Raw genomic sequence first — 24,616 nt, forward strand, 5'->3', positions numbered from 1 at the left:
GATTTTAAAATGCGTTACTAGGGGTTACGAACCACTAACTTTTAAACCCAGCATCTCTCCCGTATTTTGTCGATGTAGGATTTGATTAGGGTGTTGCAAATTTTTATGCTTCAAATATTGAATCAAATGAATATATTATTGATTCAATGTTGAAGCATATCTTGGATATGTGGAATATGATTGTTATTGAACATTGATTGTTTATATGAATATAAAAATATAATTTATTTTATATTAATTTTTGTTATTATTTACTTTAGATTTTGTTGATATTATGAAGGATTTAATGAATTTTTATACCCTCTCATTTATCGAGTAAAATTGAAATTTGATGACTGAGTTATTTTCTAAATATTTCAGTCCAAATGTATTGAAATTATATAATAGATTGAAATTACTATAAAAAATAATATAGTACAAAAAAAATTATGCAATGTCAACCCAAACAAGAATTATCAAATGTCATAATGATTATAGTATTCCAAAGGATTAAAATTACATAATTGATTAAATATATTAAGCAATACAAAGCAATAATATCTTAACCCAAATTACATTAAACATAAAGTTCTATCAAAATACATAAAAGAGCCAACTATAAAATATTAACAAAATTTTGGGCCAGAAACAACTATAAAATATTAACAAAATTTTAGCCCAGAACCCAACATTTCTAATCAGCTTTTATACTAAGCACAAAAGAAAATTCTTCTAATCACACACAACAAGAAACATGCCACAACCATTTTCCATCTCCTATAATTTTTTTCGATCTCTTTCTTTTCCACATCTCTCTCAAGCTCCATCCTTTTGATTCGATTCAGCAGTCCAACTATGACAACATTTGCCTGCCTTGGAAATTTTGCATCAACCTACTCAAAATAATAACAATAATTGCTTTTCTGTAAAAAATTGAAAAAAAAAATACATATCATAGCATTATTCATATGAAAAAAACCCATAACCCATATCATTATAAATATTTCTCTTACTCTAAAACCCACATTAAAAAAATTTACCCAAATCATGACTGCCCGATCTAGATGAAAATTCATTAATGGTTTCACAATCTTTTCTTCAAAGCTGAACTTGCCAAGATCATGGCCTCTATTCAAGTCATCCTCATTCATCTGATTCCAATTATCGTCCGTAAAATAAATAGAATTCTTTTCAAATCTTGAACAATACTGAGCTGAGAGTGACATTGAATGGTTTCCCCTTAGAAAAAATACCTCATCCGTCAAATTGTCTACTCCCACCCATTTTTGCTCACTGGAATCCAACTTGCAAACATGAAACATGAGTGTTTGATATGGGCAAACCAAAGGCTGGGTGCTGTCACCACTCAGAAGATATGCCTCATCAATAACTTTACCTTCTTGATTAACAAAATTCCCTATATACCTTAGCACCAGTAAAAGATCGCTAGATGATTCCACCAAGTAAGTTTGGCAAGAATGTAAATTTCTGAAACACTTTGTAGCTTCCAACATTTCTCTTGTGGTTGAAGGGTGGATTTCCCTTTTCTTTATTGGCAAAGAAGCATGAAAGTCCCAGACTTCAATGGAACTATCCCACGTTAATGCATAAAAAAGATCATTAAAGTATATGATATCACAATAGCTTTGAGATGCACCACTAAGAATAGTCCAACCTGAATCTCCTTTCTTACAGAAAGCAAGCCTTGAAAGGTAACCAAAAATTAGTACAACTACATAGTTGTTGTCATGAGATGAATCTGACAGCAAGATAGCTTTGGTGATAAAAACCTTTCTCAAGTGTTGGATGAAGTAGGATTTATTAACTTGAAACATGAACCTCTCAATTGTAGGCAACTGAATTCGAACTTGTGAAAAGGGGTTGAGGAGGAAGGCTTTTGCTTCATCATCCAAAAGCACTAGCCACCCATAAGTTGAACCAACACACTAAGCATCATTACCGAACAGATTACCAATGTTATTGATCTTATATGTTTTATTGTCCTCAAGACTAAAGAAGCAACGAGCATGATGTTCTTGGTTGCCAGGAAGCAGGAGCCATGCTGTTTGACACAAAGAAGAGACATATGATTTTGCAATGGAATACCAAGAAGAACAAACAGCCTTGAAGTGAATGAATTGAGCAAAAGATAGCTTTGAAAGTATCAATCTCAGAAGTTCAGGTTGAAGCTTAGACTAATTTGGTTCGACAATGGAAGAATCCTTAGAAAAAGAAAGTTATAATCTTTTGGAGCTAGCACTCGGGTCTTCCGCCATGGTAGAAAAGAGTTTTTTTTTTTTTTTTTTTTTTTTTTTTTAATTGCCATTGTTATAGAAGTTTGCAAGGCTCTTATATACACTACTCAAAGTATGCTAACCTTTTAACCAAAAGATGCATCTCTTCATGCATGGAACTACTAAGAAGAGTTGCATCTCTTCATATAGTTATATCTTTTAATCAATCTACATAACTTTTGGATTTTTTCACCTTTTGGCAATGTACATGTCTTTAGGATTTTAATTCTAATGGACTCGCGTTGACCCACAGAGGTGACCCAAACAATATTTCTAACATTTTTCCACTCACACATGATAGGTCAACTCTCATTTCAAATTCTACAAATTTCATATTTTACAAATATATCGTGCGTTTAATGTTTACTTCGAGAGCCCATTTGCTATATGTTAGGATAATATAACATCCACTACAAGAAAAATGGTCTTTAACAAGAGGAAATCCTCGTTAGAAATTAAAAAGTAGTCATTAATACTAATTAACAACTGTAAAGGTTGGCTGTTAAGTCATTATAGACTTTGTCATTAAACTTAACTCGTTAATACTAATAACAAGGCCACAATAATCGATTGTTAAAATTGTAATATTAATGACTATTTTAGTCATCATTAATACTATTTATGAAAGAGAAAATGATCATTAAATTTGAATTAAAATACCATTATTTTGTACTTTAACAACCTTTAATATCGTCATTAAAAATTATTAACGATGAAAAACTTGGTTGTTGAAAAATAGTAACGATAGTAAATAATGGTCGTTAAAAGTTATTAACGACCTTTGATGTCGTCATAAAACCTGATCGTTAAAAACTACTAACGATAGTAAAAATTAGTTGTAGAAAATAATTAAAGAAGCAGATAAATGGACATTAAAAATTGATAACAATGATGAAAAATGGTCATTAAAAATGATTAATGCCCAAAAAAGTGGTTGTAAAAATTTATTAACAATCATAAAAGTGATTGAGACAAATTATTAGTGACAAAAAAAGTGATTAATAACCAATATGAATACAAAAATCATCGTTAATGATGATGATTTAATTATTTTCACTTTTAAAATACCTGAATTTTTAATAATAATAATAATAATAATAATAATAATAATAATAATAATAATAATAATAAATGATATGCATTGATAAGTAAAATAATATTTATACATTAATATGAATGCCATAACAAATGTCTCAAACGTTGGTTTAATATTAATTGTTCATACTTAATTTGTATATGTCAATAAAGTAATATAAATATGTGAAGGAAGCAAAATTCAACAATATTTCCCAAGTTACTTTTGAACACCTTCACTCAAAAAGTTACTTCAATACCTTCACCATTTGCAAAATCACATCTACACAAAAATATAAAAATCTAATCAAATTATAAATTTTTTGAAATCCACTAATAACTTGAAACAAATTTCATACTTTATTTAAAATGCATTAATATTTTATTTCTTAATAGCTTAAGCATAAATGTCAAATAGAAAATCTGGCAGAGTTCTATTTGTATTTTGAACATTTCCAAAAGTTCAAATAAACAATTTAAACTCAATCTGCATAAAACATAACTTCAAAAATACTCATCAACTTCCAATCCAATTCCCATACTCAATTTAATTATATATATTTATTTTGGATAAATATGAAATAGAGAAATAACACATTTCCATTTATAAATGTACAACTTAAAATATGACCTATATTAAAAGTAGCAAAAAGAATATAATGCATGAAAAACAAAGATAATTTATCTTATCCCAGTCATGTAAAATGATCTATAGATGGAGGAGTTCCGAATGGAGCATTAGAATGTTGGCTCAATAGTAACTCCTCAAGGTGTTTCATCATAGCTTCTACTTCAAACAAATGATCCTTAAGCAATCGATTCTCCTCTTAAAGGCCAACATAGGAACAAGATTTATTAACTTCTTTTGCTTTCATTTCACCCCCACAACCAATTACATGATCATAATATCACATTTCAAAATATTGTTCTACTGGCTCCATATGAGATAATATCACATTTCACTCCATAAAGAGGAGCTGGATTGAATGACATCACGAATTTGATCCTGCAATAACTATGATCAATTAATGACACAAATATAATAATTTATGAAAAGAAACATATTTGCAATAGAACTAACATAATATACATATTTTTTGAACATTAAAGTCAACCAAATCTGCACCCTTCTTATGAGTTTCGAAGAATATAGTTCCAATGTCTGGTGGATTGCCATCCTTACCTCTATTTAGAAAATAAAATATTGTTACAAAATAGCATAATATATTTAATCACTAAGATATAAAAGTATGAAAAATTTTCACTAATTTTAAATGGAGCCTTAGTTTTAAATTAATTTTAATACTCTCTAATTAATATATCTAAAAAGTGTTTTCCTTAATAATAGTTTTAATAAAAATGTGAAATAGAGTTTAAGTATTTTTTAATGAATTAAATAAAATTATTAAATTTATTAGTGATGTAGAAACATTAATATAAAAATTATTATAACTAAAAAAAAAAACCCTATATTACTTCAACTTCAATGACCTAGTAAACATAGCTGCCAACTACACAAGAAAAGATATGAAAAGGATGATTTGAGATGAAAAAAAGATGTATGAGAGATAACAAGTCACTACCAACTACACTACTATAACTTTACAACTTTAGTGACCCTCAAAAAAGTAGCTATGGATGCTAATGGGTAGGATATTCGCAAAAATCACTTAACTCGAACTGAAACCCGATTAGTATTTTTGATTTGTTACACCCCAAAAGTTTTAGAGAGTTCGAATCATTTAAGATGAGGTCGGTTTTGGATTCATCATTTAGGGTAATCGAACAAGGTGTTTGGATAAAAGACAAGGTGTTCGGATAAAAAACAAGGTGTTCCAACAAAGTGCAAGGTGTTTGGGCAGAGCACAAGATGTCAGACAAAGCACAAGATATAAGATAAAGTACAAGGTTTTTGGATAGGACACAAGGTTTTCAGGCAAGATATAAGTCATTTGGATAAGAAAGGACTATTTAAGAGATTGGACGAAGGTTGTTGGGATACGCTATATCTCAATTAAGCGTATTGCCTAATAAGGTGAAGTGTTTCCATAACACACGGAATAATATAGTTGGATGTGAGCTGGCGAGATGTCGAATGTAGCAGAAAGGCATTGTCCCTTACTTTATAAATAGGAATTACGACAAAAACCAAGGTATGCAATTTATTCCTCCCATATTTTCAGTATTTGCTTTCCTGCTCAATTTAGATAATTCTTCTCAACTAATATTATCGGTTACTTGTTATTTGATATCACATGGACTCTTGTATCAGATCAATGTTTATCTTTTTGTTGTTTATACTTTTGTGCTCTATATAATTGTATTGTTCTTATACTAATAAAAACAATAGAAATTCTCAATCCTTTGTTCAAACGTGGTATCAGAGCCTATTAATTAATTATTTTTTTCCATCTTCTTCTCAATCTATTTCAACATGAGTTCATCCACTTCTTCTTAACTAGTTCCTTTACTAAATGCATCACCCTCTCCATCCTCTACTCATTCTACGTTTTCCATCAAAATGACACCCAAAAACTACTTAGCTTGGAAGGGTCAATTATTCCTTTGCTCAACTTTTAGAATTTAAATGGTTTTATTGATCATAATTGTTCTGCTCCCTCTAAGACTTTTGCTTCCTCTAATAATCAAATTGTTCCTAATCCAGAATATGACATTTGGTTCAAGAAAGATCAAATGCTCCAATTGTGGTTGCTTTCATCTCTTATGGAAGAAATATTCCCATATATCATTTAGTCTCTCATCCTCTTTTGATGTTTGGAAAGCTTTAGCTAATGCCTTTGGATCAATTTCACAGAATCGTCAATCGCAAATACACATTGAATTGCTAGAGCTTAAGAAAAAAGATTTGTCTATTTTTCAATATTTACAAAAGGCCAAAGCTCTTACTAATGAATTGGCAATTGCTGGGGGACCTTTATCATCGGCTGAATTTAATGCGATTGTAATCGCAATATTGGTGCTGAATTTCATAGCATTATTACTGCACTTAATTTGAGACCTAATCTTGTTTCTTTTAATGAACTTCATGGCCAATTGGTGGCTCATGAAATTTTATTGCAAAGCTCTCATGAAGTTCTTATTACCAAATATGGTGCTCAAGCAATCCTCCACTTGACCATTGCTTCCTACACCTATAACCACGGGAGGTCCTCACTCTTCTTTTTATTGCAGTAATACTTGTTCTTAGTCCACTTATTCATCAAGACTATGAGGACCATGCCAAATCTGTGGTTGACATAATCACTCAACAGCAACCTGTCACCAACGTTATGCTCCTCCTAGCCCAAGGTATTTTATTGCATCTTCATATGGACCTCATCATGGTAGCCCGAATGCCAATTATTCTTCTACTGCCTGAACAATGGCAAATTTTTCTCATGGTGGACAACCAATTACTTAGTATCCAAATACTACAGCCAATTTTCATGTCACTCCATATATAACTACTTTAAGCGCTATAAATGAATTTTTTGGGCCTAATCAGTTTTATATTGGTAATGGGCAAGGATTGCAGATAGCTCACACTGGTAATGCCTTTCTTCCTTCTTCACAAGGTAATCTTACCTTTACCAATGTTCTTTGTGTTCTAAAAATTGTCAAGAACCTATTGTCTGTTCAACAATTCACCACTGGCAACTCTTATTTTTTTGAATTTTGGCTGGATTATTTCGTTATTAAGTATCAAGCAACCAAGAAGGTTCTTCTACAAGGACCAAGTAAGCATGACATGTACACTATCCGTCCACCCAAGAACGCCCTCAATTTTAAAGTTCTTACCATGAATGACTAGGCATGTTTGCCTTGGACATTCACATTATCGCACAATGTCTTGCATTCTGAAAAATACTAATCTGTTCAAATTTCTTTCCTTGTTCTTCACGTTATTTAGGAAAATTAGCAAAAATTCGTTAGCTACTATTGATCATAAAAGTATTATTTCTTTTGAAATTATTTATTCTGATGTTTGGGGCCCTGCTCGTATGCTTTCTAGCTTAGGCCATTGTTATGCTTTATTGTTCATTGATGATTACAGTCGTTTCGCTTGGATTTATTTTCTGAAAAATAAGAGTCATGTTATTCCATTTTCCTTCATTTTTAATATATGGTAAAACACTAATTTAATTCTAAAATCAAATCTTTTCACTCTGATTAGGGTGGCAAATACCATTAAATAAATATTTTCAATTTGTTGGTATTTGTCATTGCATTGCTTGTCCTTATACGCATGAACAAAATGGCACTGCTGAATGTAAAATTCAACATATTGTTGACACTGGCCTTACACTTCTTGCTTATGCACACATACCTCTCAAATTCTGGAATTTTGCCTTTGAAATGACTGTAATGCTTATCACAATTTACCTTCACCTGTTTTACATCATAAATCACTCTATTTTCTCTTATCTAATAAGCACCCTAATATAGTTAATATTAAACCTTTCAGTTGTGCTGTTTATCTATTACGTTGACCATATAATAATCATAAGTTTGATTTCAAAATCAAAACTTGTGTTTATCTTAGACCTAGTCCTATGCATCACGCTCACAGGTGTTTAGATATCCCTTTTAAATGCATTTACTTGACTCATCATGCAAAATTCTAGGACAATTTTTTTCCCTATCATTTTTGTACAGTTAGCAGCACTCCTGTGTCATCCTTCTTTAGTCCTTGGCTCACTATTCATCATCACACTTCTGCTCCCTTGTCCCAAGAATAATCTTCATGTGTGCCTTTTCTTTCAAATAATTCTATACCACATAATTTTGTGCCTAACCTACCACCTGCATCACTAATGCATACCCCATCATTAGGCTTACCATCACCTGCTACCTTGACTCTTATCCATACAATGTCCTCCACCGATCATATTGTCTCCTGATCACCTATTCCCTAATCAAGTAACACACAAGGCATTAATCTTGTTATCTACATGTCTAATTATCCTACTCAACCTCGATAATTGCACGCATCCTATGCAATTGAGACCTCGAACATTGTACCAATGCCATGCTAATTTAACCACTCGCAATATCAATTATCTTGAAATCGAACCCAAGACATTTAAACAAGCCCAACCTTATGAGGAATGGTGAATTGCAATGCAAGGTGAGATAAATGCTTTACTTTCCAATAAAACATCGAGTTTAGTACCAAGGCCTGAGAATAAAAATGTCATTGGTAACAAATGGATTTTCAGAATTAAAAGAAATGTTGATGGGTTTATGGAGCACTGTAAGGCAGGATTAGTAGCCAAAGGGTATGCTCAGCAATCTAGTATTGACTACGCAGAAACCTTTAGTCTAGTTGTGAAGCATAACACTATTCGCATAATCTTATCCCTTGCTATAATGTACAATTGGTTATCAAATCAATTAGATATATCCAATGCTTTTTTGTATGGTTTTTTGGATACTAACATTTATATGGAACAACCACTAAGATATCATGATTTGTCTCATCCTCATCATGTATGTAAACTATATAAATCATTCTATGGCCTTAAATAGGCGCTAAGAGCATGGTTCCATCGGTTATCAGAATTTTCGGTGTATCTGGGGTTTATTCCTTCTAAGGCAGATTCTTCCCTATTCATTCTCTGTGAAGGTGCATTGAGATTCTATATTTTAATCTATGTGGATGACATTCTTGTGACATGTTCAAATCATTCAAAATTGGGTTGGTTTTTATCTCACCTCATCCAAGAGTCCCTTGTTCGTGATCTTGGCCCATTGCATTATTTTTTAGGAATATAAGTCACCAAGGTTTCAAATGGCATACTACTCACTCAAAAAAAGTATATCAAGAATCTCCTTCTTCAAACAAACATGGATGATTTGAAGCCTGGTAACACTCCAATGGCCACTAGTCCAAGTCACTTAAAAGAAATGGGTGAATCTTACAATAATGGGGAATAGTATTAACAAGTTATTAGTGCTCTTCAATATGTCACCTTAACTCATCCAGATATCACTTTCTCTACGAACAAGTTATCACAATTTATGCACCAGCCTATGGTTGAACACTGGAAGGTGACCAAATGTCTATTACGGTATCTAAGACAAACTAGTGCTCTTGGCCTTTTGTTTACAAACACCAGCTCTCTCCAATTGCGATGCTTCTTTTGTAGTATAACGCCCTCATCGTAGGTAATCTGTACATTTTACTGTTCCGACGACTAATGTCTGTTCGGACAGTCAAGATGTCTGGAATTACACTTAAACTATAGTGAGGAGGCATAAATTAATAAAACAAATAAAAAAAATATAGGAAAAATTTTGAGAAATAAAATAAAATTTAGAGAATTTATTAATTGGTATAAAATAATAAAAATAACCCGATGAGCACCATGAAGGGCATTTTGGTCATTTCACCCCTGGAGGTGAATTTTGACCTAAATGTCAAATTAAAATTATGAAAGAAAATAATTAACATAAATTAAATTTATGAATTTGAATTTGAAAAATGAGAAGAGAAAGAAGAAGAAAAGAAAAGATAAAAAAAGAAAAGAAAGGAAATAGACTTATGGCATTTAAAAAAAAATAAAGTACAATAATTATAGAATATATATAAGACACAAGAGACAAAAATTCACCAACCACAAGTCTTCTTCATCGTCTTCTTCTCTCTCTCCTTGCCGTCTCCATTATTCTCTCCCCTCCACCATTTTTGCTCAAGCTTTGAGCTTGAGTTTCTCTTCATTTGTCCACCAAAACCCCTAATCCCCTTCATTAAAAATCCTTCCCACTCCATAAGGAAGCTTTAGATACCCATAAGAAGAAGAAAAGTTGAAGTTTGAAGTTGGGTCATAAGAGGTTAGTGCCTAATCTTCCTTTCTTCCTTTATTAATCCTTGAGTTAAGGTTAAAATGAAGTGAAATTTGTAAGAAACTAAAAGAAATTGGTGAGTTATAAGGGGAGTGAATTTTTGGTACCCATGGTGAGTGATGGTCTTTGATGACTTTAGTGTATATAAAGTGATTTAATGATGTTGATTGATGCATTTATAAGTATTAGAAGTTGATTTACATTGAAGTTTCATGAGGTTGAAATTGTGAGTTAGGGTTTAACCTAACTTGGGTGCTTTTGTATTATACCTCGCAATTGGGATTGTTGAGATGTGTTGATGATATTTAGAAGTACCTTGAATGTCAAATTGAAGTAAGGAAGTTAGAGGAGATTGAATATTGGGAGTGCCATTTTCTATAGGTTTGGGACTCAATGAGTCCAGTGTATTTGATGAACCATAACTGATTGTGTGTTGCTCCAATTGGTATGAGGCCAATTGGAGGTGAAACTAGACCCAAAATAGCCCATTTTTCATGAAGAAACCATGCCCAAATTTTGTCCAAAACTTGACCTAAACACTGCCCAAATCTGGATGACAAATTGAATAGTACATATTCATTTGCTCATAACTCCCTCTATACTAGTCCAAATGACCTGAATTTGATACCATTGGAAAGCTTAGATATAGGGCTACAATTTTTATGAAGACCACCGAACCCAAAAAAGTCAAGAACCAAGCCAAATTGCTGGCCCAAATTGGGCTACAAAATTGTCTAGACTTGTGTTGCTTAGAAATTTCTGGACATGAACTTACCCGACCAGTTTTGGAAAAATGGCTATAACTTGGTCTACAAGAACTCAAATGTAGTGAAACCAGTGGTAAAATGTCCACAAGACATATACCTATAAAATTCGTATTTTGACCGAAACCCAGAAATCAAGAGAACTAGGTCAAATAGTTAGAAAAATTTACTGCATCAAAACCTGGAATCTGACCAAACTTCACTTGACCCCAGAATAGTCTTTTAGTCATACTCCCACTAGAAACATGCAATTGAGATGAGACATACCTTTCCAGAAACCTGAGAAACAGGTCTACAACTTTGTTTTAGGAACCTTCCTCAAATTATGAATTTAAGAATCTCAAAAAGTGACCTGCAGTCACTGTCCTGAACTGAGCCCCTGTTGGCACAGGGTACATGAACCCATGTCAGTTTAATTGGCCATAAATAATTTCAAAAAACTTAAAAAATTGTGATACAAATTTCTCAATGATCATAAGACATAGGGTAACAATTTTTATAAAGATCACCATGCCTAAAAGTGACAGCAACCTGTTCCATTAATTAAAATTTAAGTCCAACAGCTGCCTAGTTAAGGAACCAGAATCTGGGAATGAGCTAGTTATAGTAATTCCCAGATTCTGGTCATCCGACCATAACTTGAGTTCTAAAAATCAAATTGACATGATTCAAAAGGGAAAATAAAGATAAGACATAGAAGAACAACTTCTATAAAGGAAGTGTGGCCAAACAGTGGCTATAAACTGATCATATGGATAGGTAAAAGTAAGACACAAAAACTGAAACCAAAGAAAGGTCCATGAGATAAATTATCTTGTGGTAGGAATTTAAACAAGCCATTAAACACTAAACCACATAAAAGGGTATGTGGGACCTATTTTCCCACTATAAAGTGATATATACATTTCAAAGAAATAAATAATAATGTGTAATTGCTCAACGTGGTATGTAAAGTCAAAATAGTGAAACTGAACCTGAAGAAAGGTTCTTGAATTAAATTGTTTTTAGTAAGGATTTATCTCTAATAAGTCTCTACATGCTAAATTACATGAAATAGGTATGTGAGACCTACGTTCCTACTACAAGGTGACATGAAATTAGTTGATACATACAATGTAAATTTACCTAAATGGTTTGCTAAACACATAAGTCATAGGAAAATACACTTGGAAACTATGTTTCCATCATATATGAAATAACAATACTATAAATATATATAGTATATAACATAAAATAATGAGAGTGATAAATACATAAGTTATACGAATAAGTGCTTGGGCCCTATGTTCCCATTATAATAACATGGAAATGGTATAAGCATGGGTAGTATATGAAGTGAAACAAAAATATGTTATGAACCCTTAATAGTACATAGCATGAAATAATAAAACTATAAGTGCTTAATAGTACTAATTTGCCCAAAGTATGCCTAGGCTTATATGTATATAGTTGGATCGATTAGTACACCAATTAGGGACCACAGATAGCAGTACTGCTTACAGACCAAATCATGAACTGACAATATATGTATGATATGATTGTTCTACAAACTATATGCCTACCCATTAGCCATTGTGCCTAACTTTATTTCTGGCTTTACAAGCCTGACAAGGGTCTCATGCCCGACAGCTGGCCTCGTGCCTGACAGACGTATACTGGACAGACATATGGCTGTCTAACCAGTATACACCCGTGCATCCAGCTTTTATAATTTATTATAGGTTTCTTGGGCACTGATAAAAATTAATTAAGACTTAAAATACAATAAGTAATCATAAAAGATCCCGATAATGTTAATTGTTTGCAAAGAGCAATAAAAATGTAAAAGACCCAGAAAATATGATTCGTAGATATTAATTCAATTGTTTAATTATTGTTATTATAAATTATGCACCATGGTACTGAAGATCAGCAGCTGTCATAGCAGCAGCCGCCACAGTAGTGTTCGGACAGAGTTTCGACCAGATCTGCCATCGATCAAAGTCACCTCACCGGTCTTTTATATTTTGGTAGGGCCCATGTATAGACTAGTATTTTGATTCATTATGTCTAGTCATGATGTATTTCATTTTGGACTTGTAATTAAACTTGGGATTGAAATGAAAACTTGTAATTTATTATCTATGAATTTCTGCATATGAATTTCTAGATGAATGAATGAACTTGAAATTGTATGTAACACCCTAGGCAAATCCCACATCGACAAAACACGGGAGAGATGCTGGGTTCATAAGTTGATAGTTCCTAACCCCTATTGACGCGTTTTAAAACCGTGAGGGCTTCAGCCCAGAGCGGACAATATCACTAGTGGGCCGGGCCGTTACATTTGTGGTATCAGAGCCGCTCCGCGTGAAACCTTGAATGATGGTGGGGCAAACCTCAGCGATGACGCTGAGTCCCATAAGGGGGGTGGATTGTAACACCCTAGGCAAATCCCACATCGACAAAACACGGGAGAGATGCTGGGTTTATAAGTTGGTGGTTCGTAACTCATAGTGACGCGTTTTAAAACCGTAAGGGCTTCAGCCCAGAGCGGACAATATCACTAGTGGGCCGGGCCGTTACATTTGTGGTATCAGAGCCGCTCCGCGTGCAACCTTGAACGATGGTGGGGCAAACCTCAGCGAGGACGCTGAGTCCCATAAGGGGGGTGGATTGTAACACCCTAGGCAAATCCCACATCGACAAAACACGGGAGAGATGCTGGGTTCATAAGTTGATAGTTCCTAACCCCTATTAACGCATTTTAAAACTGTGAGGGCTTCAGCCCATAGCGGACAATATCACTAGTGGGCCGGGTCGTTACATTTGTGGTATCAGAGCCGCTCCGCGTGCAACCTTGAACGATGGTGGGGCAAACCTCAGCGAGAACGCTGAGTCCCATAAGGGGGGTGGATTGTAACACCCTAGGCAAATCCCACATCGACAAAACACGGGAGAGATGCTGGGTTCATAAGTTGATAGTTCCTAACCCCTATTGACGCATTTTAAAACTGTGAGTGCTTCGGCCCATAGCGGACAATATCACTAGTGGGCCGGGCCATTACATTTGTGGTATCAGAGCCGCTCCACGTGCAACCTTGAACGATGGTGGGGCAAACCTCAGCGAGGACGCTGAGTCCCATAAGGGGGGTGGATTGTAACACCCTAAGCAAATCCCACATCGACAAAACACGGGAGAGATGCTGGGTTCATAAGTTGATAGTTCCTAACCCCTATTGACGCGTTTTAAAACCGTGAGGGCTTCAGCCCAGAGTGGACAATATCATTAGTGGGCCGGGCCGTTACATTGTATGAACAGAAATGACATGTAGAGATATGAAATTGTTGTTAACAGGTAACTAGTGAAACCCGCCAGATGCCAATTAAATAGAGGAGGCTCTGTCCGGGTCTCCATAGAAATAAGATATAAAAAAACATTTTACACATAGAATACATGTTTTAAATGACATCAAAAGTTTATAATACATATGATAAAACAAGATAGGGTGCTCCGGCACCGAATGTGGCACTCCTCACTCAGCTACACTGTAGACGGGTGAGGGGCATCACAGATCCTACATAAAGCAAGGAAAGGGGGCCCACTAGTAAATTTTCCATGTGCAAATATGTGATCTGATTCAAGCATATCATCTTTCATATCCATATCTTGCATGTCTAGAGCTTCTTTGATCGCATACCTATTAGCAGTAGGAGATGATGTTCCCACTTGAGATCTTGTAGTTGTAGATCCTGAAGATCTTTAAGCATAGCCAATTCACTAAGTAAATTTCCTAGTTAAAGATTCGCCTGTCAGTTGAAACTTTTTATCCAGTCGATGAAGATCTTGAAATAGAGTAGCTTGACCCATAATTTATGGAAGCACACATTTTGGGACAAACAAATTGATTAGGTTGAATAATCCATTCACCTTCTCTTCTCACTTAAAATTTGCTACAAATCTCAATTCCTAATTGCTCTTTCGAAGATAATGTCCAAATGATTTGTTCGTATGAATCTTGGGAGCTGAAAAATAGTAACTTTTGTTGAGTTGCCTTGCTACAATTTTGGATTATAGTCACCTTGCATTAAAAGTCTCTCTCTCTTTCTCTCTGTCTGTCTCTCACTTTTCAATTTAGTTGCTTATTTTGGGTAGAAATGGATTTTTTGCTCTCATATTTGCAGAGAAATGTTAGATTATCTTTGACAAGAGAAGGAGAGGAAAAGAAACTGTGGAGGGAGAGAGACATGATGGGAGAGGGAGAGGGAGATAGAGAGAGACAAGGGAGAGAGACACGTGGATTAATTATTTGTAAATAATCATAAATTTAAGGAAATAATTTGGGATCAACTCGCCAAAATATAGAAATAAATTTATAAATAATTAAAATTTCTAATGACTCCGAAATAATTTATCCATAATATTAATAATTATGATTTAAAATTTATTTCTAAATTATTAAATTTTTTAATTTAGTGGGACTTGAGATTTGAGTATTTAACAAGTATGAGCGGACTATAATTTATTAAATTAATAATTTATCATTCTACCAAAAAAAAAAAAAGAAAATTAACAACTTATCAAAGCGTGCAAAAGGTTTTAAGATATTGGCCAACTTTCCTTGTTGCTTATGCATTCATTTACGGTTTTCAGTTAGTTTCTGTCTAATAAAACTAATTTCATTTTTAAAATAAAATTTCAAATATTTTATATTTTTTAAATTCCATATATTTTATATTTAATACTTAATATAATATATTTTAAAATCCTTACCAAACATAAAATATTATATTTTTTAAATTATATGCATATGATTAATGATATAAAGAAAAAAATGTAATTGGAACGTCAAACACGCCAACAAAATGGCACAAAATTTGTCTCATTTTAATGCCCTTAAAGCACCAGATATGAAAGCATGAGAGAGAGAACTATCATGAAAGCATTTGGTGGCAAGACTGTGAGCTACCCATTACAAAGCCAATTCACATATTGAAAAGAAATCCCATCTTTATCAACCACGCCTATCTGCAAAATTTCCAAGATAATTCTTTGAATTGATAGAGATTTAGAGATACTGGAGATTCTTGTATCATAGTTAAAGAGTCTTCTTTAATTATGACCTGATTAAAGCCTCTTATTTTGGCTAGAAGAATTGCCTTTTGAGCTAAAACTTCTAATCCATGACTTTGCAACAAAAAAAAAAAAAAAAAAAAAAAAAAACCTTTCTTTATATTTATCAACTTGGTATTAAAAAAAGATAAAATTAAATTTCAGCTAAAACTTTTAAAATGACATTTTAAATATTTTTTAATAAAAATTTAAAGAAGATGAGTTAAAATGAAATTTCAAATATTTATCTTTTTTAATTCCAAATATTTCATATTTTGTAAATAAAATTATATTTTTAATTGTGCCAAGTGTTAATTATTAGTGAATACAAGTTACTTAAATTGAATTTTGCTATCTCAAAGCTGTAACATTTTAGGTTCAATCTTCAATTAGAATTAAACAAAAAAAAAAAGGTAATTAACAATTATGTGGACAAATCTTTTTATGAGATAAGTTTAACTAATAAGATAAGTTAAAATTAGGCTTTATCTAATAACATTAATTTTAAATATTTTATTTAAATTTCAAATATTTTATATATACTAATAATTAAAAGAAAACAAGAGATTAGTTAAAATGAAAATTGAAATAGCTTATATTTTAATGTCTAAAATATTTTATATTTTTTAAATAAATTCTTTTTAATTATACCCTGTGTTAATTATGATTATTACAAGTTTAAAATCTTAACTAGTAGTTTTTAAATCTTTAAATCATAAATATGTATATAAATTCAATAGGTATAATAATTATAGGTACAATAATTAAGATATTAAAAGGTAGTCTATAGTAAATGAAATTTTACATATTTAAAAATTTTTAAATTCTATACAGTAATAAAATAAAAAATATAAACTAAAATGAAATTATAAATATAATTTTTATTCATATTAATTATATCTTATATTTATTACTATCTATAAAATAAATTTTACAATCTATCTCATCAAATTTTTCTAAAATGATTTTTTTTTCTGTAATGTAGTCAATTATGAAAAATTTTATTAACTTAACAGAAAATATAAAATTTCTTCATCTTAAATTATTATAATTTTTCACAATATCTTAAATTTTAATTAAAATAATAGATGATAAATATGAAATAATATGTATACCTTATTTAATTTTATTTATAATATTTTTTAACATTATTAAAAAATATTATATGTGTTGTTTTGTGAAGAAATTTTATTTTTTCTGTTAAGTTAATATATTTTTCATAATTGACTAATTTACAAAAAGAAAAATCATTTTACAAAAAATTAATGAGATGAATTGTAAAATTTCGTTAAATCATCTAATTTTTATAACAAAATAATTTTACTTTATTTTAAATAAAGTAACCATGGAATATACCACAATTAATAAATATTTCATTTTTTAATATAATTATTATTTTTTATTACGCCATGTGTCAATTTATTATGAATACAAGTGTCAAGTTCTTGATAACCATTCTTGAGTCTTTAGCTTTCACACACACACACATATACATATATAATTATTATTTTTTATTATGCCATGTGTCAATTTATTATGAATACAAGAGTCAAGTTCTTGATAACTATTTTTTAGTCTTTAGCTTTCACACACACACACATATATATATGTGGTATTTGGTTTGGCTACTCACTTTTAATTTTTGATTTAGAATTTTTTTTTTAGTTTATAAGTTAATTTAAAAATAAGTAGTTAGTTGTTTGGTAGGTTATTTTAAATTAATTTTAAATAGTTTAAGTGTTTGGTTAAAAGATGCTTAAAAAAAAACTTAATTTCTCAAAATGACAGAAAAGGATGCATTATTGAGCATTGTGATTGTTAAAATAAGGATAGTGTTGATTTTTTTAAAAATTATTAGGATAATATTGTATTTTATTTGGTCAAAATATAGTTTTAAAATAAGTAAATAAGTTATAAGTAAGATTGTCTTTTTTATGACTTATTTTAAGTAGTTATTTTAACTTATAAACCAAACCAAACACTAATCTACATATGACTTATAAGCAGGTTTGGCCGATTTATAAGTTAAACCAAATATAAAACTTATAAATTTGACCTTTAATTGAAATTCTCTAATAAGAAAAAAAAAACTCGAAGAATACTTGCTCAATAAATAAATAAATTATATTTTCATTTTTTTTCTGAAAATAGTTTCATATTTTTATATATTAGGGAAGTGAATTCTATTGTTATTTTAATGAAAACAAAATAAGAATAATTTTTTTATATTACACTAAAAAAAAAAAGAACTAGCAACTGATCAAATCGATTGTTACTCAAATAAAATTGGTTGTTAATCAATTTGGCAACTTATTTAGCAACCGATTCAGACAGTTGCAATAAAACTGGTTGCTAAATCATGTTACAAATGACTAATAGATTGGTTACTATTAACAATGAATTTATCAACCGAAAATTGAATCGGTTGCTAAAATAATTTTAAAAAATAAATTTTTTTATTAAAAAATATCGATTGCTTGTAGCGATCAATTTAGCAATCAAAATTGATTGCTAATAATAATTGATAAATAATCTACACATAAACCAAACCAAATATAAAACTTATAAATTTGACCTTTAATTGAAATTCTCTAATAAGAAAAAAAAACTAGAAGAATACTTGCTCAATAAATAAATAAATTATATTTTCATTTTTTTTCTGAAAATAGTTTCATATTTTTATATATTAGGGAAGTGAATTCTATTGTTATTTTAATGAAAAAAAAAATAAGACTCATTTTTTTATATTTCACTAAAAAAAAAAGAATTAGCAACTGAACAAATCGATTGTTAATCAAATAAAATTGGTTGTTAATCAATTTAGCAACTTATTTAGCAACCGATTTAGATAGTTGCAATAAAACTGGTTGCTAAATCATGTTACAACTGACTAATAGATTGGTTACTATTAGCAATGAATTTATCAACCGAAAATTGAATCGGTTGCTAAAATAATTTTAAAAAATAATTTTTTTATTAAAAAATATCGATTGCTTGTAGCGATCGATTTAGCAATCAAAATTGATTGCTAATAATAATTGATAAATAATCGGTTCTAAAAAAAATAGTGCCTTTAATTTGACAATTTAGCAACTGATTTTCTATTGCTAATTCTTAAAAAAAATTAAATTTCTAAATAACATAAAAATCTTATAAATAAATTATTCTAAAAATTACTAAAATATAATTTATTAATTAAAATTTTGTGCTAAAAATTAATATAAAAACATTATACTAATAATAATTATTAATCAAAATAATAACAAAAAAATTAATAAAAATAATTAATTGGTGCCACAAATAATTTACTAACAACAAATATTTATAAAAAAGTAAATTATAATAAAAAATAAATTAAATAAAAAAATGAGACAGAAAAAGTATATGAAGAAGAAAAAAGAGAAATAAAAAGATGATGAAGAATTAAATAGATGAGAAAGAAAAAGAAAATAAAGAAAAAAAATGAAAAAGAAAAAGATAATAAAGAAGAAAATAGATGAGAAAGAAAAAGATAATAAAGAAAATAGATTAGATAGAAAAAAATTATAAACAAAATAGATAATAATGAAAAAGATGATAGAAGAAAAAGAGAGAAAATAAAAGAAAAAGCAAAAAAAAAAGAGTAGTGGGAAAAGGACGTGAGTAGTGGTTTATATAAGTGAATTAACAATTGATAACGATTGATTCAGTTGAGTTCAAATTTTTTTTTTTTTAAAAAGTAGAGAGAATTTTTGAGGAAAAAATTTTGCAACCAATTTTATTTTCAGTTGCTAATAGCAACGAATTTCATTCAATTTCAAAAATCAGTTACTGCTAGTAAGTGATTTATAAATCACTTACAAATAAAAAAAATTAGGCAAAAATTTTTGAGAGAAAAAATTTATAACTGATTCACAATCTATTGCTAATAGTAATTGATCTCATTTGATTCCAAAAATCAGTTGCTGTTAGTAACTGATTCACAAATCGTTGAAAAATTGAAAAAAAAAAACAAAAACAAAAAACGAGTGGAAATTTCCCTCTTAAAATTTAGCAATCGATTCGCAATCGATGCAATCAGTTACTAAATTTTAAAATCCGTTACTAATTATATATTCAAGATTTTTCTAATATCGATTAGCAAATAAATATAATTTGGTTACTAATAGCATTCGACTTAGCAACAGATTCTTGAATCAATTGCTAAATTTTCTAAAATAAGTATTTTATTAAAAAAATGGGAACCACAAATCGATTGCAAAATGGGTTCCTATTACAACCAATTTCAGTCAATTACAAAAATTAGTTGTAAATTTATGTTTTTTAGTGTTAAAAATATTTAATATTTTATATAAAGTAATATTTATTTTTTCTATAAAATAATCATTTCTCAAAATATATATTAAATTAACAAAAATACAACCCTTCACGAAAAAAATAAATTATAAAATTATAATATTTTTATAAAATAATATAATAAAATATTATTTTTCAATTAATAATAATAAGAGTATTGATGACACCAGGGTTGGGGCTAAAAACTTTAGTCAGTGGGTCAATTTTTTTTTTTAATTCAAAACTATTTACTAAGAAAAAAAAAATAAAATTTCTACATATAACAACAATAAAGTAAAAAAATTAAACAAAAATAATTTCATAAAAATAAAAAAAAATCTCACTATAAGTTTAAATTCTGATGAATTTTTATTTTTTGCATGATCTCTTTATTATCAATTCTATCAAAAACAACTTTCTTAATAATTATTAAATAATTTAATTAATCCCAATTTGCTGTAGTAGTCCATTCTATTACAAAAAATGCTCTTTCAATGCTTGGAGTTGTAATAAGTAATATTAATGTCAATTTTATACGTAAATTAATGATATATATATATATATATATATATATATATATATATATATATATATATATATCAACTACATCCAACAGTTAAACTAAGCGCTTAATGGAAAAACCTAAACTTACCATTCTTGGGTGTGGCTATCAGCTTGGTTTGGGTGAAAAATTAGCTATTTTGATTAAAGTTTTAAGAGATTAATATTAAATGGTTGAATTCGATTTTAATAAAATTTAATTATTCTTTTATTATTTTTTTAAAAATCTGATTATGGTTTAAAATTGAACCGAGCAATGTCAATTCGATTGAAATCTTGAATCAATATAATTTCAATTTCAATTTTAGAATGTGTTTGTCTTAACTTATAAATTAATTTATTTACTCTAAAAATAAGCTCACTATTTGTTTCAACATTTGTTGGGTTTATAAAATAAGTTTATATATATAATATTTTATCATATTATCCCTCTTTATTTATTAAAATTTCATCACATATCTCATTTAATATCATTTTTAGTAATTTTAACAATAAATAATTAATATTGAGGAAATAATTTTAAATATGCACATCAAACATTAAAGATATGTTTTTAGTTTCATCTAAAAGAGATGAATTAATAATCACAACCAAAAACTTCTAGGGAGAGAGGTTTTACCTTTTTTCTTTTTATTTTTCATCTTGAATTTTTATGATGTTTTCCCTCGTTTAATGAAATTATTAAGTGCTTTATTATTGAGAATTTTTTTTTGGAAGAATAGTTTACATGGTACAAATTTTTCTTTCAATAAAATATTAAATTTTGAAGGTTAACTAATGGAGTTTGTAAAAAAATCATGGGGTTGAAGAGTGTAGTGTGTAGCTCATCTAATGGTCAATATCTATATTCTGTCAATACTATTATGATCTTTCAATTTTTTATATTAATTTTTTTATCTATATAAAAATATAATTTATTAATTTATATTTTTTATTCTACTTTTAATTAGTGAAATTTTTTTTTTTATTTCTATAATGAAAAGAGATGAATGAATAAAATAAAAATGATCTAATTATAAACAAAAAATAGATAATTTAATTTAAACTACTTATCATTGCATAAAACATCTAATATATTCATTGGTGGAAGTGTTTTAAATGTGATGATATATGTAATCAAAATAATAATTTTTATTAAACATATAATAATTTATTTGAGGATTATTTAATTAAGGATATATAATAATGATAATTTTAATATTGTTGCATGTCATATCTTGTCTTCTTAGCATATTAGCAGGTTTCAAGGTCCAATTCCAACCTATACTTGATGTACGTGCCCAATTTATTATTATTGTTATTATTTTAAAGTGGCCTGATGGAATAATTAATTTAAAATTTATGGACATACATTAATTAATATGTAATATTTTAAAAAATATTTTATAAAAATATATTTAAAATTATACAAAATATATACGTGAGTTCTTGTTTTGCACTTTTTAAGCGTTGAAGAACTTGAACTATTAAAAGAAAAAATTGTCATTGAGTTTAATAAATAATATTTACTATATAAAAAATGGGTTTTGAAAAATAAAGGTTTTTTTTTCTTAAATGTGGATTTATGAATTTAAAATTTGACATGAAATTGTGATTTTATATGATTAAAGTTTAGTAAATGTGAGTTTTGAGTTTTTTAGGTGATTATCGGTGAGTGTCATCCCCTTTTCATTTTTTTTTTTTATTGTTGAGTATCATCTCCTTTTCATTTTTTTTTATTCTCAATAATTTCTAGAACTGTACTTTTAGAGCAAATTAGTGTTTGTCCACAGCATATTTTCAAATACAAAATAATAATAAGTAACGCTTCTTAATTACAATCAATATTCATAGTAGAATCAAGCACAAAATAGAGATGATAGAAAATGCCCATTTTAATTATGACAAACATTAAGCTTTAATTTGGAAGAAAAAAAATGTTTCAACATTAGTACAATTAGTCAAACCATGGACAACAATAACTAATTAAAAACAGGTTGCTCCACATATATATTAATTAAAAACAGGTTGCTCCACATATATATTACTATAAATCATATATGTCTCTCACCATGGATTTGGAACTATCCAAAAAGGTGGTGGATCAATCCTCCTTAAATCACATGCATAAAATGGTTTCACAATCTTTTCTTCCAAGCTGAACTTGCCAAGATCATGGCCTCCATACAAGTCATCCTCATTCATCTGATTCCAATTATCATCCGTAAAATAAATAGAATTCTTTTCAAATCCTGAACAATACTGAGCTGAGAGTGACATTGAATGGTTCCCCCCTAAAAACAATACCTCATCCTTCAAATTGTCTACTCCCACCCATTTTTGCTCTCTGGAATCCAACTTGCAAACATGAAACATAAGTGTTTGATACGGGCAAACCAAAGGCTGGGTGCTGTCACCACTCAGAAGATATGCTTCATCAACAACTTCACCTTCTTCATTAACAAAATTCCCTATATACCTTAGCACCAGTAAAAGATCGCCAGATGATTCCACCAAGTAAGTTTGGCAAGAATGTAAATTTCCGAAACACTTTGTAGCTTCTAACATTTCTCTTGTGGTTGAAGGGTGGATTTCCGTTTTCTTTATTGGCAAAGAAGCATGAAAGTCCCAGACTTCAATGGAACTATCCGACATTAATGCATAAAAAAGATCATTAATGTATATGATATCACAATAGCCTTGAGATGCACCGCTAAGAATTGTCCAACCTGAATCTCCTTTCTTATAGAAAGCAAGCCTTGAGAGGTAACCGAAAATTAGTACAACTACATAGCTGTTGTCATGAGATGGATCTGACAGCAAGATAGCTTTGGTGATAAAAACCTTTCTCAAGTGTTGGATGAAGTAGGATTTATTAACTTGAAACATGAACCTCTCAATTGTAGGCAACTGAATTCGAACTTGTGAAAAGGGGTTGAGGAGGAAGGGTTTTGCTTCATCATCTAAAAGCACTAGCCACCCATGAGATGACCCAACACACCAAGCATCATTACCGAACAGATTACCAATGTTCTTGATCTGATATGTTTTATTGTCCTCAAGACTAAAGAAGCAACAAGCATGATGTTCTTGGTTGCCAGGGAGGAGGAGCCATGGTACTTGACGTAAAGAAGAGACATATGATTTTGCAATGGAATTCCAAGAAGAACAAACAGCCTTGAAGCGAATGAATTGAGCAAAAGATAGCTTTGAAAGTATCAATCTCAGAAGTTCAGGTTGAAGCTTAGACCAATTTGGTTCGACAATGGAAGTAACCTTAGAAAAAGAAATTTGTAATCTTTTGGAGCTAGCACTCGGGTCTTCCGCCATGGTAGAAAAGAGATTTTTTTTTTATTGCATTGTTATAGAAGTTTGCAAGGCTCTTATATACACTAGTCAAAGTATGCTAACCTTTTAACCAAAAGATGCATCTCTTAATGCAAGGAACTATTAAGAAGAGTCGCATCTCTTCATGCGGTTACATCTTTTAACCAATAGACATAACTTTTGGATTTTTTCACCTTTTGGCAATGTACATGTCTTTTGGATTTTAATTCAAATGGACTCGGGTTGACCCACATAGGTGAGCCAGACAATATTTCTAACATTTTCCACTCGCACATGATAGGTCAACTCTCATTTCAAATTCTACAAATTTCATATTTTACAAATAGATTGTGTGATCAATGTATACTTCGAGAGCTCATTTGCTA

The 24,616-nt window shown here is 29.9% G+C and overlaps 2 protein-coding genes across 2 annotated transcripts; both read right to left on the bottom strand.

The window, feature by feature from the left end:
- Positions 1 to 689: 689 nt before the first annotated feature.
- On the bottom strand, positions 690 to 2,268 carry LOC110649330 (putative F-box protein At5g55150). Its single transcript, XM_058134556.1, has 2 exons — positions 966 to 2,268; positions 690 to 872 (listed from the first exon to the last, which is right to left on the bottom strand). The coding sequence occupies exons 1-2, from the start codon at positions 1,812 to 1,814 to the stop codon at positions 690 to 692; spliced, it is 1,032 nt and encodes a 343-aa protein (XP_057990539.1). The 5' UTR covers positions 1,815 to 2,268.
- Positions 2,269 to 22,916: 20,648 nt separating this feature from the next.
- On the bottom strand, positions 22,917 to 24,239 carry LOC110649124 (putative F-box protein At5g38270). The gene has a single exon (XM_021803554.2). It carries the CDS (start codon positions 24,231 to 24,233, stop codon positions 22,971 to 22,973), a length of 1,263 nt encoding a protein of 420 aa, XP_021659246.2. The 5' UTR covers positions 24,234 to 24,239; the 3' UTR covers positions 22,917 to 22,970.
- Between the last annotated feature and the right edge of the window lie 377 nt (positions 24,240 to 24,616).

This window comes from Hevea brasiliensis, chromosome 14 (genome assembly GCF_030052815.1).
Source record: "Hevea brasiliensis isolate MT/VB/25A 57/8 chromosome 14, ASM3005281v1, whole genome shotgun sequence".
NCBI lineage: Eukaryota > Viridiplantae > Streptophyta > Magnoliopsida > Malpighiales > Euphorbiaceae > Hevea > Hevea brasiliensis.

Excerpts from the sequence above, each read along its gene's own strand:
- LOC110649330 (XM_058134556.1), bottom strand. The coding sequence starts at position 1,814 with ATGTTTCAAGTTAATAAATCCTACTTCATCCAACACTTGAGAAAGGTT. Across the intron at positions 873-965 it reads AAATATTTATAATGATATGG|GTTGATGCAAAATTTCCAAG; the intron begins GTTATGGGTTTT and ends TATTTTGAGTAG.
- LOC110649124 (XM_021803554.2), bottom strand. The coding sequence starts at position 24,233 with ATGGCGGAAGACCCGAGTGCTAGCTCCAAAAGATTACAAATTTCTTTT.